The 22,773-nt window shown below is 30.4% G+C and overlaps 1 protein-coding gene and 1 pseudogene across 3 annotated transcripts; both read right to left on the minus strand.

Annotated features, from left to right (window-relative positions):
* Positions 1-658: 658 nt before the first annotated feature.
* Positions 659-2,482, minus strand: LOC112705137 (uncharacterized; annotated as a pseudogene).
* Positions 2,483-10,532: 8,050 nt separating this feature from the next.
* On the minus strand, positions 10,533-16,615 carry LOC112706555 (disease resistance protein RML1A). Of its 3 annotated transcripts, none has more exons than XR_011864704.1 (8): positions 15,988-16,615; positions 14,691-15,798; positions 14,288-14,593; positions 12,268-13,956; positions 11,883-11,959; positions 11,451-11,518; positions 11,229-11,357; positions 10,533-11,129 (listed from the first exon to the last, which is right to left on the minus strand). XR_011864704.1 is itself a non-coding variant. In XM_025757924.3 (4 exons), the coding sequence occupies exons 1-4, from the start codon at positions 16,446-16,448 to the stop codon at positions 12,598-12,600; spliced, it is 3,234 nt and encodes a 1,077-aa protein (XP_025613709.1). In that variant the 5' UTR covers positions 16,449-16,565; the 3' UTR covers positions 12,218-12,597. The 3 variants fall into 3 exon arrangements, 1 of the variants encoding a protein (XP_025613709.1); XR_011864705.1 differs by having other exon boundaries at positions 11,229-11,362; positions 11,451-11,508; positions 15,988-16,565; XM_025757924.3 differs by lacking the exons at positions 10,533-11,129; positions 11,229-11,357; positions 11,451-11,518; positions 11,883-11,959 and having other exon boundaries at positions 12,218-13,956; positions 15,988-16,565.
* Positions 16,616-22,773: the final 6,158 nt, after the last annotated feature.

Raw genomic sequence — 22,773 nt, forward strand, 5'->3', positions numbered from 1 at the left:
AAAAAAAAATGAAAATGCAGTTTTATATAACTCTAATATAAATAACTTATGTCTTTTTTTAAAATAAATAAATTCAAAATCTATTTATAATATGTTCTCTAACATATTTTTAATATAATATTTATTAAAATACACTATATAGTATAAATAATTAATTTCTCTGCGTATTGCGCGAGTCTCACTCTAGTTTTAACAATAACTGTTACTAGTAACCAATAGTCTTATTTTAACTTGCGGGATAATTGATCAAGTTTGTAACTTGCGGGATAATTGATCAAGTTTGTTTAAGATAAATTTAAATTGATTCATCATGCATCATTCTTCAGGAGCTTCATAAAATAAAATTGCAAAACTTGATCAATCTAAAATGTCAGTAACTTGATCATTCCGAAACACATACGTATATGCACATATCAGGTGTTTTAAGTACAAACAAAAGTTTCATTGCCAAGACATTCCTTGGCTCTTGCCTATATCACTTGATACATTTGTTGTAAGCCATTGAAGGTGCCCTATACAAACTGAAGCGACTACACTTTAAACAAACAAAATTCTAGTAGTATACAACTATACATAGATCTCGATACTTTTTCTGCTTTGTTTCTAACTTACAAAATGTTGAAAACATATTAGCGGAAGATGACTGATCGAGGAGCTTAGAGAATCCAGCTACATTTTCACCACACCCACGTCTTATCCATTGAAAGAAGTCAGCATGGGAGGCTGCGCTAGACATTGCATAAATCACTTATCCTAGGCTTCAATTATAATTAAACCTTGAACACTTGTATTATGTGTGGTCAAGTTTATTAGCCCTCTCCTGTGTATCCATTAACCAAAATTTTATATGTCACGTCATCAGGTTCCAAACCTTGCTAAAAGCAAGTAATCTTAATTTATTTGCTTCCTCTGTTTGTCCCACCTTGCAAATATCCTGAAGCACACAATTGAAAGTAATAACATCTGGTATAATACCCTCTTTAAGCATTTTTTCCACCAATCTCCAAGCTTCTTTAGTCTTCCTTGAGCTTCTCAACCCATCAATCATCACAATGCAAGCAATCAAGCTTGGCACACATCCTTTCTCCCACAACTCATAAATTAGCCCCAATGCTCTATCAACATCTCCATTCCCACATAGAGCATCCACCAAATCAAAATAATCATACCCTTTAGGCAAAACGCCCCTTTTGGAGAAATCAAGTAACAGCTCATATGCCTGCAAAACCTTTCCTTTCTCGCCAAGCCCGCGAACCAGAATCTCACAAGTGACATTGGAGAACTCGCACCCCAAGTCAATCATCTCATGAGCCATCCCAATCCCTTCTTCAACCTTTCCCTCCCTAAACATCTCCTTAATCAAAGTGTTGAAAGTAACCACATTTGGCTCACACCCCATCTTTCTCATCTCCTTGAACATCTCCAATGCCAACTCAAACTTCAAATTCCTACAATAACCACTGATCAAGATGTTAAAAGTGAACAGATCAGGCCTAACCCTAACCCTAACAATCTCATCATAAAACTCGAGAGCCCTATCAAGCATGCCGAATTTCACAAATCCATGAATTATGATATTACAAACTGCGACATTAGGCCTACCGTCGATCAACCTGCACATGGAACGGAACGAGGAGACAGCTTCGTCCAATTTTCCGGCTTTGCAGTAAGCGTGGATGGCGAAACGGAAGATGGATTCAGTGTGGGGGCAGGAGAAGATGGAGTCGGAGCAGGGACAAGGGTTGGAAGCGATGAAATCGAGGAGGAGGCGGAGGTGGTGGAAGGGGTGGGAGAGAGCTAGGGTTTGGGCCATCCAATGGAAAGTGGAGTGGGTGTGGCGGAAAGAGTCGACGAAGGAGGCCCAGGTGAAGACGTGAAAGTCGTAGTGGGAAAAGGAAGGGTGGTCATGGAGCTTGGATTTGAGGAAATGGAGGAGAGATTCCGGGGTGAAAGGTGGGGAAAGATGGGTCTTGAGAAAGTTGAGGAGGCGGTGGTATTGGGAGTTGGGGATTGGGGTGAGTGTGAGTGTTGATCTGGCGGCGGAGATGGGAGAGGAGGGTTTGGAAGAGGCGACGATAGGTGTGGTGGTGTTACTATTGGTCTCAGCATTTTTTTCAACCCCATTCCTTAACTTGCTCTGTTTCTTCCCTGCGTCCAAATGGACTATGCTTGGATCTAGAAAGATCTAAGTGAATATCAATTATTCGATTTAGGTGTGTACAAGTAATAACACCCATGTATGTCTACTAGTAGCCATGTGAATGTTCTTTTCCTTCCATTACTTATGATGTGTTCTTGAGTTTCAGAGGCACAGACACTCGGCGGGGTATTCTTAGCCATTTGGTTAAGGCTTTGATCAAAAGCAAATTGAAACATATGTAGATTACATGCTGAGGGAAGGAACTGAAATATCACACTCACTCCTTACAGCCAATTTGTCAGGATTACCTTCATCAAATTTTGGGTCAGTTCCTTTCGTCATTTCTCTTAAATAAAATTTTTTATAATCAATTTGGTGAATTGTGTGTTGCAAAGGTTGAACCAAGCATACCAATGTGATCCAAAAGAATTTGTTGGAATTCATGAACCAATTGCAGAGCTAGAATCAATATTATGCAGGGAATCGAAAGCTGTTCTTGTTAAAACAACTCTTGCAAGTAAGATTTTCAGCAGACTGCAGTATGAATTTCAAGGTATATATTTTTTTGGAGAACGTAAGGGAGAGAGTTCAGAGATATGGCATGACTCATTTGAAGAAAGAGCTTCTTTCTAAACCACTAGAGGAAAAAGATGATGGAATAACCAATTTTGCCAAAAGAAGACTTAGTCGAAAGGAAATTCTTCTTGTTCTTCATGATGTCAATGATCCAGACCAATTGCAAGATTTATGTGGGAGAGGATTTGAGTAACAACTAGGGATAAACATGTATTACTTGTAAAACAAGTTGATCACATACATGAGGTTAAGCCATTGAATGATGATGAATCTCTCAAGCTTTTTAATTTGAATGCCTTCAAACAAAACCATGACATTGAAAGAGACCAAGCTCATGCTGAGCTAACCATCAAGCTGGTTAACTATGCTAATGGCAATCCATTGGCTTTAAAAGTTTATGGAAGAAGCAAAGAAGAGTGGGAAATTCAGTTTTTGAGAATTAGTTGTTTTTGGACGAGGCACGGGGAATGTCTGTTGCATGTTCCTCAAAGTATTGAGTCTCTTTCAGAAGAGTTGAGACTTTTTGAATGGAATGCGTGTGCCATTTGAAATCTTTGCCATATCTTTTTGTACTGAAAACCTTGTTAAACTTATGAGAAGAGTTTTAAGTATACCGAAAACACCGGTATTTCTGTTATTTTAACCGTTGATTTGAATTATAAAAAAATATATAAAATATATATTAATTAAAATTAACCGTTAAAACAACTGGAACACTGATGTCTTAGTACACTTGAAATTTTTTCAAACTTATGGGGATGGATAACGGGTTGGAAAAGCTTTCGGATGGTATTCAGGTATGTAAATTTTTTCCACTTTCAGTGCTTAAGTTAATCTTTTACTCTTTCCTTCTATTATCTATGTGTTAAAGTTTAAAACACAGCTAAAGATAGTCTCTACATTCATTCTTAACTTTCTAAATTTTTAGCATAATTCTCTACCGTAATGAGCTTAAGTGACAAAATTATCTTTTAATCATTTCATTTCTAATTAAAATACTTCTCAATCCTTTTATTATGTAATAAATTAGTGTTATTGACATTAATAAGGGTAATTAAATTTTACAATTGTCTTTTATATTCAATCATTTTAATCATTTTATTATGTAATGAATTAGTGTTATTGACATTAATAAGGATAATTAAATTTTACAATTATCTTTTATATATTAACAGTAACTATAATTGTTACTTTAATAATCATAAATAATAAAAATGGTGTTTATTCAACTAATTTCTTTGTACAGGTAGTGCAGGCAGAAGTCCTACCGAAAAAAATCACAAGTTATAGTTTCACTAGTGCTGTTTGGAAAGGGCTCGTCCCACCAAGAATTGCGCTGTTTTCTTGGTTTGTGTTGAATAACCAAAATGACAATATGTGTATTTTTCTGTTGTAAGTCTGTGAAAACTACTTTTCACTTGTTTCTTGGGTGTGAAATCACTTAGCAGGTGTGGTGTGCGTAGCTGCGTGCCTTTGGAAGGGAGTGGAGCACTCCAGGTACACTAAAACAACACTTTAAAAGCTGGACACAATTATCAATAAGGAAAGATGACAGAAAGAAGTGGTTTATTGAGTTCTTTGCTATTATTTAGACAATCTGGCTAGAAAGGAATGCCAGGCTCTTCTGAGATTAGACCAAGTATGGTAGAGATGATAACCAGGTCGTTTAAGGTTTCTAAGGATTGGAGTAGTGGTGACCTCTTTAATTGTTGATGGCCATGCCGAAGATAACTAGGGATGGGTTGGTGTTGGGTAGTGAGTTGCTGCTTGTAGTTTTCCCTCATTGCTCCACTTTTCCCTCATTGCTCCACTGTGTTGCGTTGAGCTCTCTTTATTTCACAAAAAAAAAAAACATAGATATGTATACATATAAATCTAAATATATATTTCTAATTCTGAAATATCCATTTATATTCATATAATAACTATTCTAAAAAGATTGAATTTTTATACTATATTAAACGGAGTTCAAATAGCCTCTTAATAGAAATTATTTTTAATCTTTTTATACTATAGTATTTAGATATAATTTAAAAAAATAAATTACAATGACTATTCAAAAGAATAAAAAAAATATGAAATTGAATAAATAAATTTAAATTAAGTATTTTTGTAATTATTTAAAATCTAATTTATGAATACATCATTTAATTTTATAATTATTAAATTTTAAATTAATATTATATCTATTTTATTGTCGCGCAAGAGTGGGTTTATTTTAAGATAATGAAATGAAAAAGCCTACTTAAGTAAAAATATTTTTATGCGAAAATAATATTTGATAACTATTGAATAATTTGACATATTTAATATAGTATATATTAATATATTAATATTTTAATATAAGTATAATTACTTCTTATATATGTCTCAACTTGCTTTTGGTTTAAAGACTTACCCAATCCATAAAATCATTAAATCATTGGGTTGGAGTCTCTCTTTAATTTCAGGAGAATAATGAAAAGGATTGGCATCATCCCCTTCATTGGAATTGACCTCTAAAACTGAGGAAGACTTTAAAAGAGAAGTAGCTAGTAATTGCTAGCTTAATGCAGTGAAATGACTCAGGATGAATACAATTCTTCAGTATCGTACTGAAATGTTTTATAGTCTATTTTATGTACTTGATATACTAAAATTGAGTTTTTTCCCAATTACTAAAGGTGACGTATTGATCTCTCATGTTTCCGTTTTTTCTTCAAAACGAATAAATTTTTTTTCCTATTCTAAATTATTTTATTGTAATTATATTATAATTAATACTAAATGAATAATATATAATTATACTAATTTAATAACATATCTTCATTATAATTATATCAAATCAATATTTAATACACTATTAAACTACTTATCAATTATCAATTAAAAATACTTTTAATAATTTTAATGATAATAATAATATCAATAATAGTAATAATAATAAAAAAATATTTGTTACCCGATTCACGTATATCAAATAATTTTTTTAAATTATTTAAAAAATATCTTTAATATAATTATATTGTAATTAATATTTAATGAATAATATATAATTATACTAATTTAGAAACATATCTTCATTATAATTGTATCAAATCAAAATTTAATGCACTATTAAACTACTTATCAATTATCAATTAAAAATATTTTTATTCATTTTAATGATAATAATAATATCAATAATAGTAATACTAATAATAAAAAATCTTTGTTACATGTGATATGATGAAATTATTCACGTATATCAATTAATTATTCTATATTATTTTATAAAAATATATTTATTATAATTATATTATAATTATTATTTACTGAATATTATATAATTATACTAATTTAGAAACATATATTCATTATAATTGTATCAAATTAATATTTAATGCATTATTAAAAAATTATCTTAATAATAGATAATTTACATATTTATTTTTGTTTTACTAAAGTCTATATATAATGTTTTCCTGTAGTACATGAATCTAAATTTGAGAGACAATTCATAATTTTATATTTAGTATTTTTTTTACTACTTCATAGAATAAGAATGTATTCTTCATTTTTATTGAAGTTGATCATTTTAAGGTACAATTTATAATTTTTTATAATATTTTTCATATACTCATTCTATTATATTATTCTTTTGATGATTTTTTATTTGTTGTTACTCTAAGTTATTCTTATCGTCTAATGTTCCAGTTCGATTGTCTTTTGCCACAATCATTTACAATCCATCACATCTATGAAATACCTCATCGAGTTGTCTTCACTGATTCGGGTTCTAACTACATGGATGTAAGCGTTCAAAGAAGAGGCAATAGTCTCTACCTTACCGAAGGATAGTTGGATCTACTCACCTATTATGACCAACCCAATGGAATGTGGTTAAAGTTAAATTTCTTAGGAGGAGCTCGATTTTTGATTGAGGAATTGTATCCACGGATCTTTATAGGGCAAGTTCAAGTTCTATCCCCTCCATGCTTTTTACGTTTGCCCGAAAATTTTCAAAGTGGAGCACATAATGAAATTGAATTCCCTCAGTTTCAGTTCAGTTTTGCTAAATTTGTGACAAATTCAGATATGCAATTTCAACGATTGGTAATATATTTAAATTTTCTTATTTTAAACTGTTCATTATTAGAATAATTTTTTAACATATTTTGATTTTTTTCAGAAATTCTTTTGCATGCATGCAATGTCATTGAGGGGAATAAGAGTTAGTTTGGTTTTTTCGGTGTGGCAATTCTATACCTTACCGCATTGCATGGATAGCAGATGATGAAGCTTATCTAACAAGAGGATAGTCTGATTTTGCACGAATTCTAAATATTGAAACTTACGATGTTATTTCAGTTGGTTGTCGTTACAAGAATGATTCTATATTATACGTGACTAAGGACTAGAATAGGTTCAATATTGTTTAGGTAATTTGGTTTTACTATTAGTATTTGATTAAATTATAATTATAGAATTTTTAATTATTGCCTCAATTTATATATTATGAGTATTTTTTGTGGATGTGCTATTTTTAAATAATTTAATAAAATGAAGTAGTGTCAGATATTATTAAGTTTATTTTTATCCTTTATTTCTTTATTTGTATTGTCATTATATTTGACAAAAAATGAACCTACACATGTATTAAATCGTTGACCTAAAGACAATTTATTTGTCAATAAAAATAGATTTTATTTAAAAAATATAATGAAACATGAATAATGAATGAGTATGTTATTTCTTTGACTAGCTAATTAATGCAAAATTGAGAACCCTTTTTTATTCGATTGAGGTCATATTCTGTTTGGTAAAAGTTTCAATCACCTTAATTAAATCCTGTCTTTGTGCCTTGACTTATACAGGTAGTAATATGTTACATATTATTTGGTATATTTAAGTAGTTATTTTCCATAGCGGAGATGTAAAAATCATATTAAGATTTATTGCCAAATAATTAGCTCATGAATAATATATGATTATATTATTTTGGGAAAGTATTTTCATTATAATTATATCAAATCAATATTTAATTATGATAAAATATGTTAATTATAATTATATCATAGAATTATAATAATTACGATATTTATGTTATATATTTTAATAATTTATGTGCGTAATAAAATAGAAATCAATCAAATCAAATTATCACGATAAATAATATGTTGTATATTATTACGAAAAATAATCCATGGATAAAATTAAAATTACACCCGTGTTATATAATTATAATTAATTAATTGATATAAAATGAAATTATACCCGTGCCATGAGTAATAATCTAAATAATTATATCTTAACAAAATATAATTTGAAATAATTTATAAACAATTATCTTAACAAAAATAATTATTTAACAATTGATTTAAAAATTAATGCAAAAAATAATTTTTAATAATAGTATTATTAATTGGGTAAATAATATAATTTTAAATTATTACTTGAAATATAAATAATATATGAAAATCTATTGAGTAAATCAATGATTTTACATCTTAATAATTTGACAATTATTACTCAATTAATCAGTTAATTGAATTAGTAATAATAATTTTTAATTTCAAATTTTGTATATTAAGTAGTTATTAAAAATTGGGTAATAACGATTTACACGGAAAAATCATTGATAAATTCAATTAACTATATAGAAGATAATATACTAACAGTTTTAGTATATTATTTATGGCAAGGGAAATTATTTTCTCAAATTTTCTATTAAAATTGAAATTAGTAATAATTTAAAAAAAAGATTTGTTAATAAAATTACTAATAGTCACATTTTTATACACAGGATATATGTTTTCTATATATTATTTAAAAAATATTTTGAAACATGAATAATGAATGAGTATATTATTTCTTCGACTAGCTAATTAATGCAAAATCGAGTACCATTTTTTATTCGATTGAGGTCATATTTTGTTTGATGAAAGTTTCAATCACCTTAATTAAATTCTGTCTTTGTGTCTTAACTTATACAGGTAGTAATATGTTACATATTATTTGGTATATCTAAGTAGTTATTTCCTTAGCAGAGATGTAAAAAATCATATTAAGGTTTATTACCAAATAATTAGCTCATGAATAATATATAATTATATTATTTTGGAAAAGTATTTTCATTATAATTATATCAAATCAATATTTAATTATGATAAAATATGTTAATTATAATTATATCATAGAATTATAATAATTACGATATTTATGTTATATATTTTAATCATTTATGTACGTAAATAAAATAGAAATCAATCAAATCAAATTATCACGGTAAATAATATATTGTATATTATTACGAAAATAATCCGTGAATAAAATTGAAATTACATCCGTGTCATATAATGATAATTGATTAATTGGTATAAAATAAAATTATACCTGTGCCATGAGTAATAATCTAAATAATTATATCTTAATAAAATATAATTTGAAATAATTTATAAACAATTATCTTAACAAAAATAATTATTTAATAATTGATTTAAAAATTAATGCAAAAAATAATTTTTAATAATAGTATTATTAACTGGATAAATAATATAATTTTAAATTATTACTTGAAATATAAATAATATATGAAAATCTACTGAGTAAATCAATGATTTTGCACCTTAATAATTTGATAATTATTACTCAATTAACCAGTTAATTGAATTAGTAATAACAATTTCCAATTTCAAATTTAAGTAATTATTAAAAACGGGGTAATAACAATTTACGTGAAAAAATCATTGATAAATTCAATTAACCATATAGAAGATCAGTTTTAGTATATTATTTATGGCAAGAACAATTATTTCCTCAAATTTTCTAATAAAATTGAAATTAGTAATAATTTAAAAAAGATTTATTAACAAAATTACTAATAGTCACATTTTTATGCACAGGATATATATTTTCTATATATTATTTAAATTTATTTTTTATATAACAATAATTTGGTATACATTTATATCACTTTTTTTTAATGCATTCTTAAAAATATTGGCATATAATTAATATATATAACATATATATTTAATAAATATTTTTATTAAATTAATTATAACGATTAATACAAGATAATAACATAAAGCTATAACCTTTATATAGTATTAAACTGTTATATTATGCATATATATGAGTTTATAAAATAATCCATATAATTTATACGTATGGTATAATACATATGTCAAAAAAAGATTCCATAATTTTTGAAAACTACTATTTTGTTATATAAAATTGAAATTCAAATTAAATAATTTCTATTTATATAATGAAAAGGTAATAACAAAATGTCTTATTAAATACAGAGAAGTTTTTGAGAGTCTATAATGAAAAGGTAATAACAAAATGTCTTACTAAATCTATTTATTTATTAAAATTTATTACTATCACTTTAAAAAAATTAGAAATTCTAAGAACTAATAGATGAATTCTTATTGTACATTAATAGTTTGAGAATATTAAAATTATCATAAAAATTCGTATAATTTTATTCTCTTGACAAACAATTTTATAATTACGTTAATCATATAATTTTATATACAAATATTGATACAGTGTTGTTTCATGTATATATTTTGCAGCTATCAAAGGATAGCATTGCGTTTAAATTATTTATTGTTTATTACAGAACTTTCTGCATTAGAATTCTCTATTAATTTGTTCTTCATTTTGAGCTGATTTTGATATTTTCCTACTTCACAGTAAACCAACATATAAAACTTTGTTGGTAGATTTAAGTATTACTAGATTATTTATGGTCATATTGAGTATATATGCCTGATTTATTGAAAAAAATAGATTAAATAACTATTTTATAGTTAATACAATTAACACTATATTAAGAAAAGAAAAATAACGCATATAAATTATTTTTTATTAATTAAATTATTATCATTAAAATGGAATTCAACATAACAACTTAAAATTATAATTTCAATCTTATCACGTGCATGGCACGGTGATTAAACTTGTTATTTAACCAAACCTGAAACATACAATCAAATGCTATCCTCAAACGAAAAAGGTAATCCTTTTAGAAATCAAACTACTCACATTGTTCTCAAATTAGTTTTTCCTTATCACTCTCGTTGACCATGGGATCCGAAAAGAATCCCATTATTTTCTTCTCAAGAGCAAGGAACAGGGACATCAGCACCCCCACCCCACCAGTTGTAGAGGAAGTTTCAGTTTCATCGCTCTTTTCTTCTTTCTCATCAAAGTTTATAATACGTACCTAAAAGTTACAAAGTTAGTAGAATGTATAATCACATTACAATTCAAGAAAGTAATTTGATGGAGTGTCAGAAGCTATTAATGTATTGATGGAGCTGCCACCAAAAGCCTCTTTATCACTGTCAGAATCAGCCAGTGTGATGCCCAAACGCCAATCTACAGAACCATCCTCTTCATTCACGAAATGTCCAGACAAAGACAGAATCTCAAAATCTCCCTACATGCAGGTGGCAGAAAAGCATGTAAATAAATGGAATATGAGAAGAACATCAAAGAATGACACACATGAATAAGTACACATAAAGTTTGGTTGTACTTCATATATATGAAACAAATCTGAGTTTGGTTTGCCAATTGCGGCTTTTGATATATGCCCGAAGGCTGCAATTGCATAGCTAGAGTGAGTACTTGCTTCCCAAACCTTCCATAGCTTTGCGACCACATCCTGTACTAAATTTAAAGAGGATCTAATTCTTGATTCATAATTAATCGATAAAATAAAATATAATTGAAACCTTAAAAGTGTGTATGATGGTACCTCTCCGGGATAGACAGTCAACTCAAGAGGAACGGTCCTTCCGAAATCTTCTATTTCTCTAAGGCCATCTTCAGAATATAGATTTATCAAAATACACAGTATAAAAGTGAAGATTGACATTATAAAGCAAATAAAAAGAAATTGTTTTGAACTCATAATAATGAATCCAAACCATATTAGTTCACCATAAAATTGAATCATTAATGTAATAAGTAGCCAGAACTGAAAAAGAAAAAAAAAAGTGAACATAATAGATAGACATTATCCCATACAAAAATTCTTACACACTCAGGAAAGAAAAAACCTGAAACAATAAAATTTTCATTGATTATCTACATCTAATTCTTTTGAAAATTGAAATGGTAAGAAGAATTTATTTCCTCATTCATGTATGAATATTTCTCACAAATAAAACAAAAAGATGAAACTGACCAATTTTGGATAATTGGGTTCTTGGCATCTTGGCAGAAGATGAAGACCTCTCGATTCTCTTCCCCGCTTCTTCTTCTCTGCATAAGGTTAGAAGAAAGGTTAGTTTTAAATACTACGCTCTTCAAGTTTTCTAATCCGAGAGAGAAATTTATAGAGGAATTGGAATGGTTTACATATATATATATATATATATATATATATATATATATATATATGTTATTTTATTTTATTTTCAAATTCCATATAATTTAAATTATTGTTGAATCCGTTTAGATTATTTCGGATTTTATTCAGATTATAATTTTGATTTTTAAATGTAGTTTTAAACAAATTGATTTTAAAAATATTTGAATTTGTATTTTAAATATTAAAAAAAAGAATGTACCAAACATTCCATCATCATTCATCACAAAGAAGGAAGCCATGTCTAGCACTACAGCTGGTCAAGTCATCAAGTGCAGAGGTACTACTACTTATTCATGTTATGTTTCTTTCTCTCTTTTTCTTCAATGCATTGATGAAATGATTATTGCATTCATAGCTGCGGTTGCATGGGAAGAAGGGAAGCCACTGGCCATAGAAGAAGTAGAGGTAGCACCACCAGAGGCTGGTGAAGTTCGCTTGAAGATCCTCTACACTAGTCTTTGTCATTCTGATCTTTACTTCTGGAAGAGCAAGGTATGCTTTACTCTCTTCTTCACTTCATCATTAATATTCAAGGAAGTTGTTCTTGTTCTTCTATATCACATTCATTCTTATTGTCATCATCCATGTGCGTCACCACAACCCCTTGTTTGAACACATTGGAGGCATAAATCGGGTGGACACCACACTGGCTTATGTCCCTTGTCCAAATCTTGCCTCCAATGGAGAATTGAAATGAAACCTTCAACTTACATACATTTTCTTTCATTTCTCTCACTATATCAATGCAGCATTCCCCCACATACCACAAAAACACATTGTCAATAACACCGACCCTCGGACTTGGGTTCCACCAGCTGCTATACTCCACACTTTCAATGCAATACTTACATCCCAAGATTCCTGAACTGCCCTTTTTAGGAACAACAACACATAAGATGAAACCCAAAAACCTGTCATTCGAAGCACGATGAGGAAGGACAAGTTCAATAGTCATCATGGTTTCTTTGTTTCTACTTCTATGAGTGAACCAACTTGGAACTTGTTTTCCAGGCAAACAAAACTGAACCCTGTGATGATATTGATATTCTCTTCCATCCTCGTTCTCAATCTCGTTCTCTCGCAAGCAACCCTGAACCTTGTAGTGATAGTGTGGATTAACAAGTAATGCTCTTCTATCATCGTCCTCGTTTTCTTTTATTGCTGCTAGACAAGTATTCGCTGCTCTCTTTATTCTCATACACGCATCTTCCATAATCCCTTTCTTTGTAAGATGGTCTAACTTTATGCAGTTGGCAAAAGCAAAGATTTCGGTCTCAATCTGCTCGTCGGAGTAGGCAAATGTAGATGGAGTAGTAGTCTCTAATGAGGTGCAGTCAATAACATCTAATTCTGTAATAGAAGATGGAAGCTCCGGCAAGGACTGAAGCATCTGACAACCCCTCAAGTTGAGTGATTTCAGCAGTGACAAATGCTTGATGCTTTCGGGCAAGCAAGTTATGTAGCTCCGACAAAGTGACAAGTACTTCAATGATGAGAGCATGCCTATGTTGTGTGGCAGCAGAGAAAGATTACAACAATCAACCAAACTTATATTTTCAAGTGCCATTGCGGCTGTGGCTTTGGCTGGCAATGTGTCACTGTCAGTGGACAATAATAATGAGAACTCTCTGAGATTTATGCAGCTGTCAAGGAAGAGTATTTTGAGAGATTCTAGATAGATGCAGTGATGGAAACTGCCAAGTTCGTAACATCTACTTAAGTTGAGCTCAAGTAGATTGTGGCATGATGCAATAGATGAGGGAACTTGGCGCAGACTCACACACTCAGAAATGTTTAATACTTGAAGCTTTAAGGCTCTAGATAAATCCGGCAGCTCCATTAGCTTCCTAGATCCTTGAAGATATACTTCCTTTAAATTTACAATATTCTGAAAATACGTATCATATAGTTGGTTAGTAGCTAAAATTTTAATGTTTTGTGATTCGTCTTCTGCAATTACTCACATGATGATAGGTGATGTCTAATATTATGATCTTTTGTATATATTGTTTAGGTAATTATCTACTTATATTAAAATATTAACATATATTATATTAAATATGTCAAATTATTCAACTATTATCAAATATTATTTTCACATAAAAATATTTTTACGTAAGTAGTCATCTTCGTTTTATTATTATAACATTGCCAAATAAAATTAAAAGGAAAGAGTAAAAGATTAACCAGAACATTTAAAGTGGAAAAAATTTACATACCTGGACACCATCCCAAAGCTTTTCTAACCCGCTATCCATCATCATAAGTTTAACAAGGTTTTCAGCACAAAAAGATGATGGCAAAGATTTCAAAGGACATGCATTCCATTCCAAAAGTCTCAACTCGTCTGAAAGAGACTCAATACCTTGAGGAACACGCAACAGACATTCCCCATGCCTCGTCCAAGAACAACTGATTCTCAAAAACTTCAACTTGTACATTCTTGCAAATGCCCGGGGATGCAAACTCAAATACATGTCAATGTTTTTCATGTCGAATGTTATGCTTTCAACAGTTTCAGTTCCCTACACATATATCAAGAGAATATAAAAATTTCGCAGAAAAGAGTGCCACATTCATTTGATAATATATAGTAGGATGCAGGACTAATACACTACTTACCCTGTTATATTTCAATACTTCATAGATGTCAACGGGATCCCATAATCTACTACGATTTCCAGGATTACTCGGAGATTCTTCGCGAACTACTTCGCGGCCCATGTCACGAATCAAATCATGCATTGCCATACTTTTTGGTGCAATGGAAATAAGAGCTTTATCATGAAGATTTCTCAACCCAATGGCTGTTGAATATCCACAAGAATCAAGTAGACATTTTATCTGTTCTGCATTATCTGTTTCAAAGAAACATGCAATGTATAAAAAAATATTTTGATCATGACGATCCAAGTCATTGTAACTCACTCTCAATATATTCTGAATTTTGACATGAGGAATTTTCTCAAGTTTAGACAGTTGACTTTCCCACTCTTCTTTGCTTCTTCCATAAAGAGAGGAGCCCAAAACTTTCAAAGCCAATGGAATGCCATTAGCATAAGTAACCAGCTTCATGGCCAGCTCAGCATGATCTTGGTCTCTTTCAATGTCATAGTTTTGTTTGAAGGCATTCAAATTAAAAAGCTTGAGAGATTCATCGTCATTCAATGGCTTAACCTCATGTATGTGATCAACTTGTTTAACAAGTAATACATGCTTATCCCTAGTTGTTACTATAATTCTAGTAGTTGGTCCAAACCATTCAAACCCTCTTCCACATAAATCTTCCAATTGGTCTGGATCATTGACATCATCAAGAACAAGAAGAATTGCCTTTCGACTAAGTCTTCTTTTGGCAAAATTGGTTATTCCATCAGGCATGATGAAAGGGACTACATCTTTTTCCTCTAGTAGTTTAGAAAGAAGCTCTTTCTTCAAATGAGTCATGCCATATCTCTGAACTCTCTCCCTTACATTCTCCAAAAAGCATACACCTTGAAATTCATATTGCAATCTGTTGAAAATATTACTAGCTAGGGTTGTCTTACCAATACCGCCCATGCCCCAAAGTCCGACAACAAGAACAGCTTTCGATTCCCTGCACAATACTGATTCTAGCTCTGCAATTGGTTCATGAATTCCAACAAATTCTTTTGGATCACATTGGTATGCTTGGTTCAACCTTTGCAACACACGTTTCACAATTTCTTCAATGAATTCAGCATCATTCCTGTACATCCAATAATTACGATCATGATCTAAACTATGAAGATATATGCATGTTTAATTTTATATAAAGCACTTTTATATTGACAGTGTGAATAGTCACTAAAAAGAATAAATATGGTTAAATTGATTATAAAAAAGTTTACGCTTCATCAAAATTGAACTTTTAAGAGAAATGAAGAAAGGAACTGACCCAAAATTTGATGAATGTAATCCTGACAAATTGGCAGCTTGGTTTAGAGCTTGTCTCCAGATTTGAACCTTGTCCTGTGATGAAGTTTTCTCGTGATTAGCAAATGCATCCTGATAACTTCCCTTTTGATGGCGTACCCAAGATGGATCCACTTCATAGAAAACAGGTATTGCGATTTGACCATTTTGTTTTCTGCATTTCATTATTGTCACAAGTTCATCCAAGCACCATCTGGAAGAAGCATAGTCTTGGGAGAATATGATCAAAGAGATTTGAGATTGTTCAATGGCTGTAAGGAGTGAGTGTGATATTTCAGTTCCTTCCCTCAGCATGTAATCTACATATGTTTCAATTTGCTTTTGATTGAAAGCCTTAACCAAATGGCTAAGAATACCGCGCCGAGTGTCTGTGCCTCTGAAACTCAAGAACACATCATAAGTAATGGAAGGAGAAGAAGCCATTTTAGTTTCTTCTGCAATTCAACTGATAATAATAGTGTTAACTTATCAAGTGAAGGGTGCACTGAATAATAATGGTAATTGGATGCTGCAATAATTTTTTAGTTGAACAAGTATCGTATCGTACTAAATCTAAACGCTGTTTCTCATTATGATGAGTACCCCACCATGTGGAAAATATCTAGCAAATAGTTTTTATATGTTGTATCTTTTTGTGATTTGTGTGTGCACAAATACTCAGAGAGAGAATAGTGAAAAGGATTGGCATCATTGATCATCCTATTCATTGGAAAATTGCTATCACTACTCATCTTGTCATTGATCATCCTATTCACTGAAAGAAGTCTATGTCGCTCAATTTATAGAGATTCTGTTCCCACTTATATAATTAAACTCATGTACGATGTACCCCTTAATTTTACCAAATTGAATTATCACTCTCCTCCTCCTGGACATAATCAAGTGAGTGGGACTAATTATCATCTTATAAACTTCTCACTCTTCCTTGCTTTCTTCAATATGAGACTAATTTGATATTCTCAAACTTGCAACATTAACACATGGGTGTTATTACTAGTTAGCTGAGAAAGAAATGTAACATGGCTAAGTAGCAGTACCTCTGCACTTGATGACTTGACCAGCTGTAGTTCTAGACATGGCTTCCTTCTTTGTGATGAAACATTAGCTAATGTGCAATTATTAATTAGATCTTTAACTTGTAATAAAATTATATCAATTAAAAATTTATATGAATTCTACCATACCCTCTCTAAAATAAAGGATAAATTATTCCTTGTATATACTGTGATTATTGATAAATTATCTTTCAACCAGAGTCTCAAAGTTCGAATAAGATCGTCAAATCTAATTGCTATCTCTAATACAATCGCTAGAAAATCCTAAAAACGAGAGAACTAAAAAAATTGATAAAAATTTGTGATATATTAGTTAAAAATGATGGTAATTGGTGCGTGAAAGAAGACATCAAAGTATTTTATTTTTTATTTTTTTCTTTAATTGCTCTTAAATTATTTTTCAATCATTATTCAAATAATAAAAATCTTAAAATGGTAATTATTAACTCATTGTTTTTATGACTAACTAATATTTTAATTTGTGTTTGTTATATAGTTATACAAGCTATGAGAGTTGGTTATCTGAAAAAAGAGGAGTATCATTGTTGCTTTGATTGAATTTTAAGAAAAATACTAGGAAAAAAATCTTAGGAAGGAGAGAGCTGAAAAATTAATAGATGTGCTCGTTGAAATGGGAGATTGAAAGCATATGAACAAGTTCAAAATCCTAACCTAATTGATTGGAAATGGTAATTGGATTCGAGAGGAATTATGGTTTTAAAATTGGAGAAGAAGAGATGTATGTATTTGGTGGGAATTATGAAAATGACACTACTATCAAGTTTCAAGAGAAACATCGCGTCAATGGAAAAGAAAAGAGAAGATAACGTAAATCTTGGAGCTCTGGTAGAAGAATAATTTATGAATAATCACTGTAAATATCACAAGGAATAATTTACCCTTTATTTTAGAAAAGATAGAGTAAAATTCACCAAAAATTTAATAGAAGGTGTTTATTTTTCTAAGAGATTTGATTTTGTTTTACTAATGTACATAATCTGCTGCATTGTAATTTCTGAGAGGTTTATTTTCACAATTAACAATAACCTAATTCATTTCTAACATTTTCTTTGATATTCCAAATAAAATCTTTTTTTTAATGTTGGAAAGCTTAAGACCTTACACTCTTACAATCAGTTAAAATTTGGATTTCATTTAGTTGTTTATCTATTTTTTTTTCCGTTTGGCAAATGTGGTCCTTATGTAGTGTAAGATCTGAGCTTATGATGACAATAGTAAAACGTCATAGATTATTGGTAATCATGGTCTACAATAAAATAATTGAAAATCAAAGAGTAAAATATACATAGTGAAAAGATAATTTGAATAACTCTATTAATCCTGTTATTTAGTTGACATTCCTATTTCATACTGCAGTTTCACAGAATTAGTGCAGACATACAGAATTTAATTTACTATGTGCATAATTTAGGTGCAGCTTTGCATAAACACAATTAAAATAAAAATAAACAGAATTAAAATAAAAATAAAATTGCAAAATTCAAGTGCAAGATTATACAAATATAATTAAAATCAAAGTAAAATGACAAAATTCAAGCGTATGATTTCACAAATACAAGTAAAATTAAAATAGAATCACTTCATAAAGTTAGAATTATCTAAAAAAAACTTATATTCTTTCTGGATTAAGATTTTTATATTTAACACGATTATGTCCATTTTGATCACATCGACTATGTAACATCCTAACTATCAAAATCACTCTTCCGGCTGCGTCACTCTTATAACTCGAGTATTATGATGACTCTTAAAATATTTAGTGCTAAAACATGAGTCTGTTTAAAATTGAAACCGAATATTCCAAACATACATTTGTACGTTACAATACAGATTACAATACTTACAAATAATACATATATATATACATCATACTAATATACAAACTTCACATATTAAAACTCCTATCCCTCTTGCAAAAACTGCTAGAAATAAAGGTGAGAGAAAAATAAAAACTAAGATAATACAAAATATTGTCGAATAAACAGAAAATGAATATAACTCTTCTGAAGTTTCGTCGCCCATATCCTGAAAAGGAAAAAACCTGTAGGGAAGTGAGAACATCGTTCTCGAAAAGATTCTCACTATAGGGTTATAGAATTGTTATAATAAGATACGAAAATAAATGAGTCATGCCATATTTCAGAACTCTCTCCCTTACATTCTCCAAAAAGCATACACTTTGAAATTCATATTGCATTCTGTTAAAAATATTATTAGCTAGAGTTGTCTTACCAATACCGCCCATGCCCCAAAGTCCGACAACAAGAACAGCTTTCGATTCCCTGCACAATACTAATTCTAGCTCTACAATTGGTTCATGAATTCCAACAAATTCTTTTGGATCACATTGGTATTCTTGGTTCAACCTTTGCAACACATGTTTCACAATTTCTTCAATGAATTCAGCATCATTCCTGTGCATCCAATAATTATGATTATGATATAAACTATGAAGATATATGCATGTTTAATTTTATATAAAGCACTTTATATTGACAGTGTGAATAGTCACTAAAAAAATACTTATATTTTTATTAATTTACTTGATTTTGGTAGACTTCGATTCATTTTGAGTATTGATTTAAAATATTGCGATGATGAAAATTGCCTTGCATCTTGCCTCTTCACCTAACACTTATCTTTTGAATTAACTTCGACATCTTGGTCTGTGTCGCAAATTTAACTTGGAGTGGATAAAGGTTATAGTTTGCTCATTTCAAATGCCATGTTACATTCCACAGTAGCCACAAGTACTAAGGGGTAGTTCTCCTTTAAAAAGTTCGTCAATAGCATTAAAATATAAATTAACTTATTGCCTTTATACAATCAAAGTTAGTAACATATTTAGCGTTTAGTAGCATATCATGGTTTTATATAATCAAAATTCACTCAACAAACACTCCAGTTAGTAACGTAATTGTTGTTCAATCAAAATATTTTATTTTCTATTTTCATTAGAACTAACTACTATATATCAAATGAGTGCATAGCTCGGGCGAAGCATAAGAAATACCTTACCAAATTGTATATAAAATTATGATGGTTTTCAGTGGCTAAGAGAAGGGGATTGAATCTTAGCCCCTTTTTGCTTAGTTACACTTGCTGGTTTGAGGAGATTTTTTTATTTTTGTCTTGTCCCTAGCCACGAGACTATTATTTTTTTTGTCTCGTTACTTGGCACGAAATATTTTTCGGTTTTAGCTCCTATGCAGTAGAAACAGAAATGGAGTAGAAGAGAGAGAATATTACACCCAGATATATCATGGTTCAGCTACTAAGTGCAGTGCAGCCTACATCCAGTCTCCATCACAACAATGATGGAATTTCACTATAATCTTCTTGATTACAGACTGTAAAGTGCTAACCCAACTTACAAGGGGATTCCTACAGAATCAGGAAATACAACACAGATGTACAAAGGAACTTTAAGGACATCTATGACTTTTTCTTTTAATTTTGCACTCTCTGCCTTTTTTCGCTCTATGGCTTTTTCATACAAACCTTACTGTTTGCCTTTTTATCCATAAGACTCAAGACATGACAAAATTAAACAGAAAAATACAAAATAGAATACATTGAAGGAGAAGAAAATCTGTAAGCTTAGATAGCTCTGAGAATCCTGTGTCTTGCACTCTCACTGCTTACTTCTAACTTCTTGAATCAAACCGTGGTTGTTCACCCTTACTTATAGGGAGAAGCCTCCAAGGTTGAAACCAAAACAAACCAAGCTTAACTTCTTTTCCTTCACACATAACCAGTTCGGCCAGAGAGAGAGAAGAGGTAACCCATGCAAAACCCAACATGCAAATACCTCTAGTTCTTCCTTGGTCATCAGTCTTCATCAATCCGAGTGCTCCATCCTTGGCTTGCTCCCCAAGATGAATTTCTGGCCCTTGATACTTCATGATGATGATGGCTTCATCTGCTCCAATCTCTGCCTCTTCCATCACATAGCCACCCTAGCTACTTCCTATGGTGGTTGAGCAGAATCAGAGACAAGTCATCCCTCCAAGGATCTTCACCTTGCTGGCCGAAATCTTCTTCAACCATTTTTGATATGGAGAAGCTAAGATCTCATCACAAAATCTTACCATAAGTGATAAGAATCTCAGCCATTTTATGTTTTCTTGCCATCATATGAAATGGTCTTTTGTCGTGCATATCCTTCTCTTTTTCTTCGGTGTGTAGCCATAGCCTCCATGCTTTCTCTGTGTTGATATGACCGAAGGAGAAGAAAGAAAAATGAGAGAGAAGAAAGAAAAGCACTTAAATGATCTTGATAAATTAAAAAAGTGATTGGCTTTTACTTCCCTTTGCTTTAGGTAGCGTGCCTCATTAAGGCAAACCATCAAATCAATGACAATCTCTCTCATAGTTCCAATGCATTTATTAACTTCACTCTAATGAAATTTGAATTCCATTACTTGGTGAAGCTTGAGATCCGTTGGAAGCAATGAAGCAAAACAATTTGCTTTCTTTCTCAACAAGATTCGGACCAAGCATTAGATCACTTAGCAAAGATTATAATTGGGTTTGTAACCACAAGCATTAAGTCTGGCCCAACACAAGAATAACAATTCAGCCACATTTTATTGATTATTTTTTGAACCAATGCTAATAAAAAATTCACACTTGGGCTTGCAACATTTATATTTTATTTTCGGCCCAATAGCAAATCTGCAAACACAAAATTATTAATTAAGCAAGTATGAATTAAGATCAAATTAATAATTTTGTAATTAATTATTTTTAATAATGTTTGTTCATCATCAGATTAAATTGGAGTTTTTCAAACTCATCAATCTCTCCCTTGATGACAAACATTATTAAAAATTGAAATGGAAAGAAATTAAAGATTAGAGTATAAAATACTCCCTTTGGATATTTGAATTTCTCCCCCTTTCCAATTGTCACATGGCTCCCCCTTAATATATGCTATTTTTACCAAGGGAAGCTCTTTCCTGTAACAAATTTTTATCAAGTTTAAAGCAACAATGTTATTCAACATATTAATTTTGAAATGTTGAATGCTTGATTTATGAGCAGAGTTGAATGATAATCAAAACTCATTTGTTATCAATAATTGATTTTCTGCTCAAACACACAACATAATCAACCAAAAAATATCTTTAAAAATAAATTACTGTTTAAAAATATTGTCCAATCAAATCAGAGCAACATACTTATGGTAAGAAAATATTTTTAATCACGGCATGATCACAACAATTTTTAACATTTATTTTCATATCCAATGCTTAAAGGAACTGCCAAAAATAAAGTATTCAGCAAGCATGTTTACCAAGATGAATCAGAATATTCCTATTCCAATAGTAGCAAGCATATTCATCAAGATATATCCATTGCTTCAACACAAGAATGCATGTTAACAACCAGGCAGCCACATTATTAAAACAAATGCATCACAAGCATTATATCAATGAAACATAATCATCAAAAACACAATGTTTATAACAAGGATAATCATAAATCCATACGGATTTTATTCCCTGTTTTTCTAATTTCAATTTTCAGCACTATTTCTCCTCCTTTTGGCATCAAGGGGCACCTGCAAAATAAAAGAAAATAACACACAAAAGGCAGAATATTTTTTTTTCACCAAAACACAATGGTCCAGTCAGTACACTTGCATTTGAGCAAATGACAATCAAAGC

This window comes from Arachis hypogaea, chromosome 8 (genome assembly GCF_003086295.3).
Source record: "Arachis hypogaea cultivar Tifrunner chromosome 8, arahy.Tifrunner.gnm2.J5K5, whole genome shotgun sequence".
Lineage (NCBI taxonomy): Eukaryota > Viridiplantae > Streptophyta > Magnoliopsida > Fabales > Fabaceae > Arachis > Arachis hypogaea.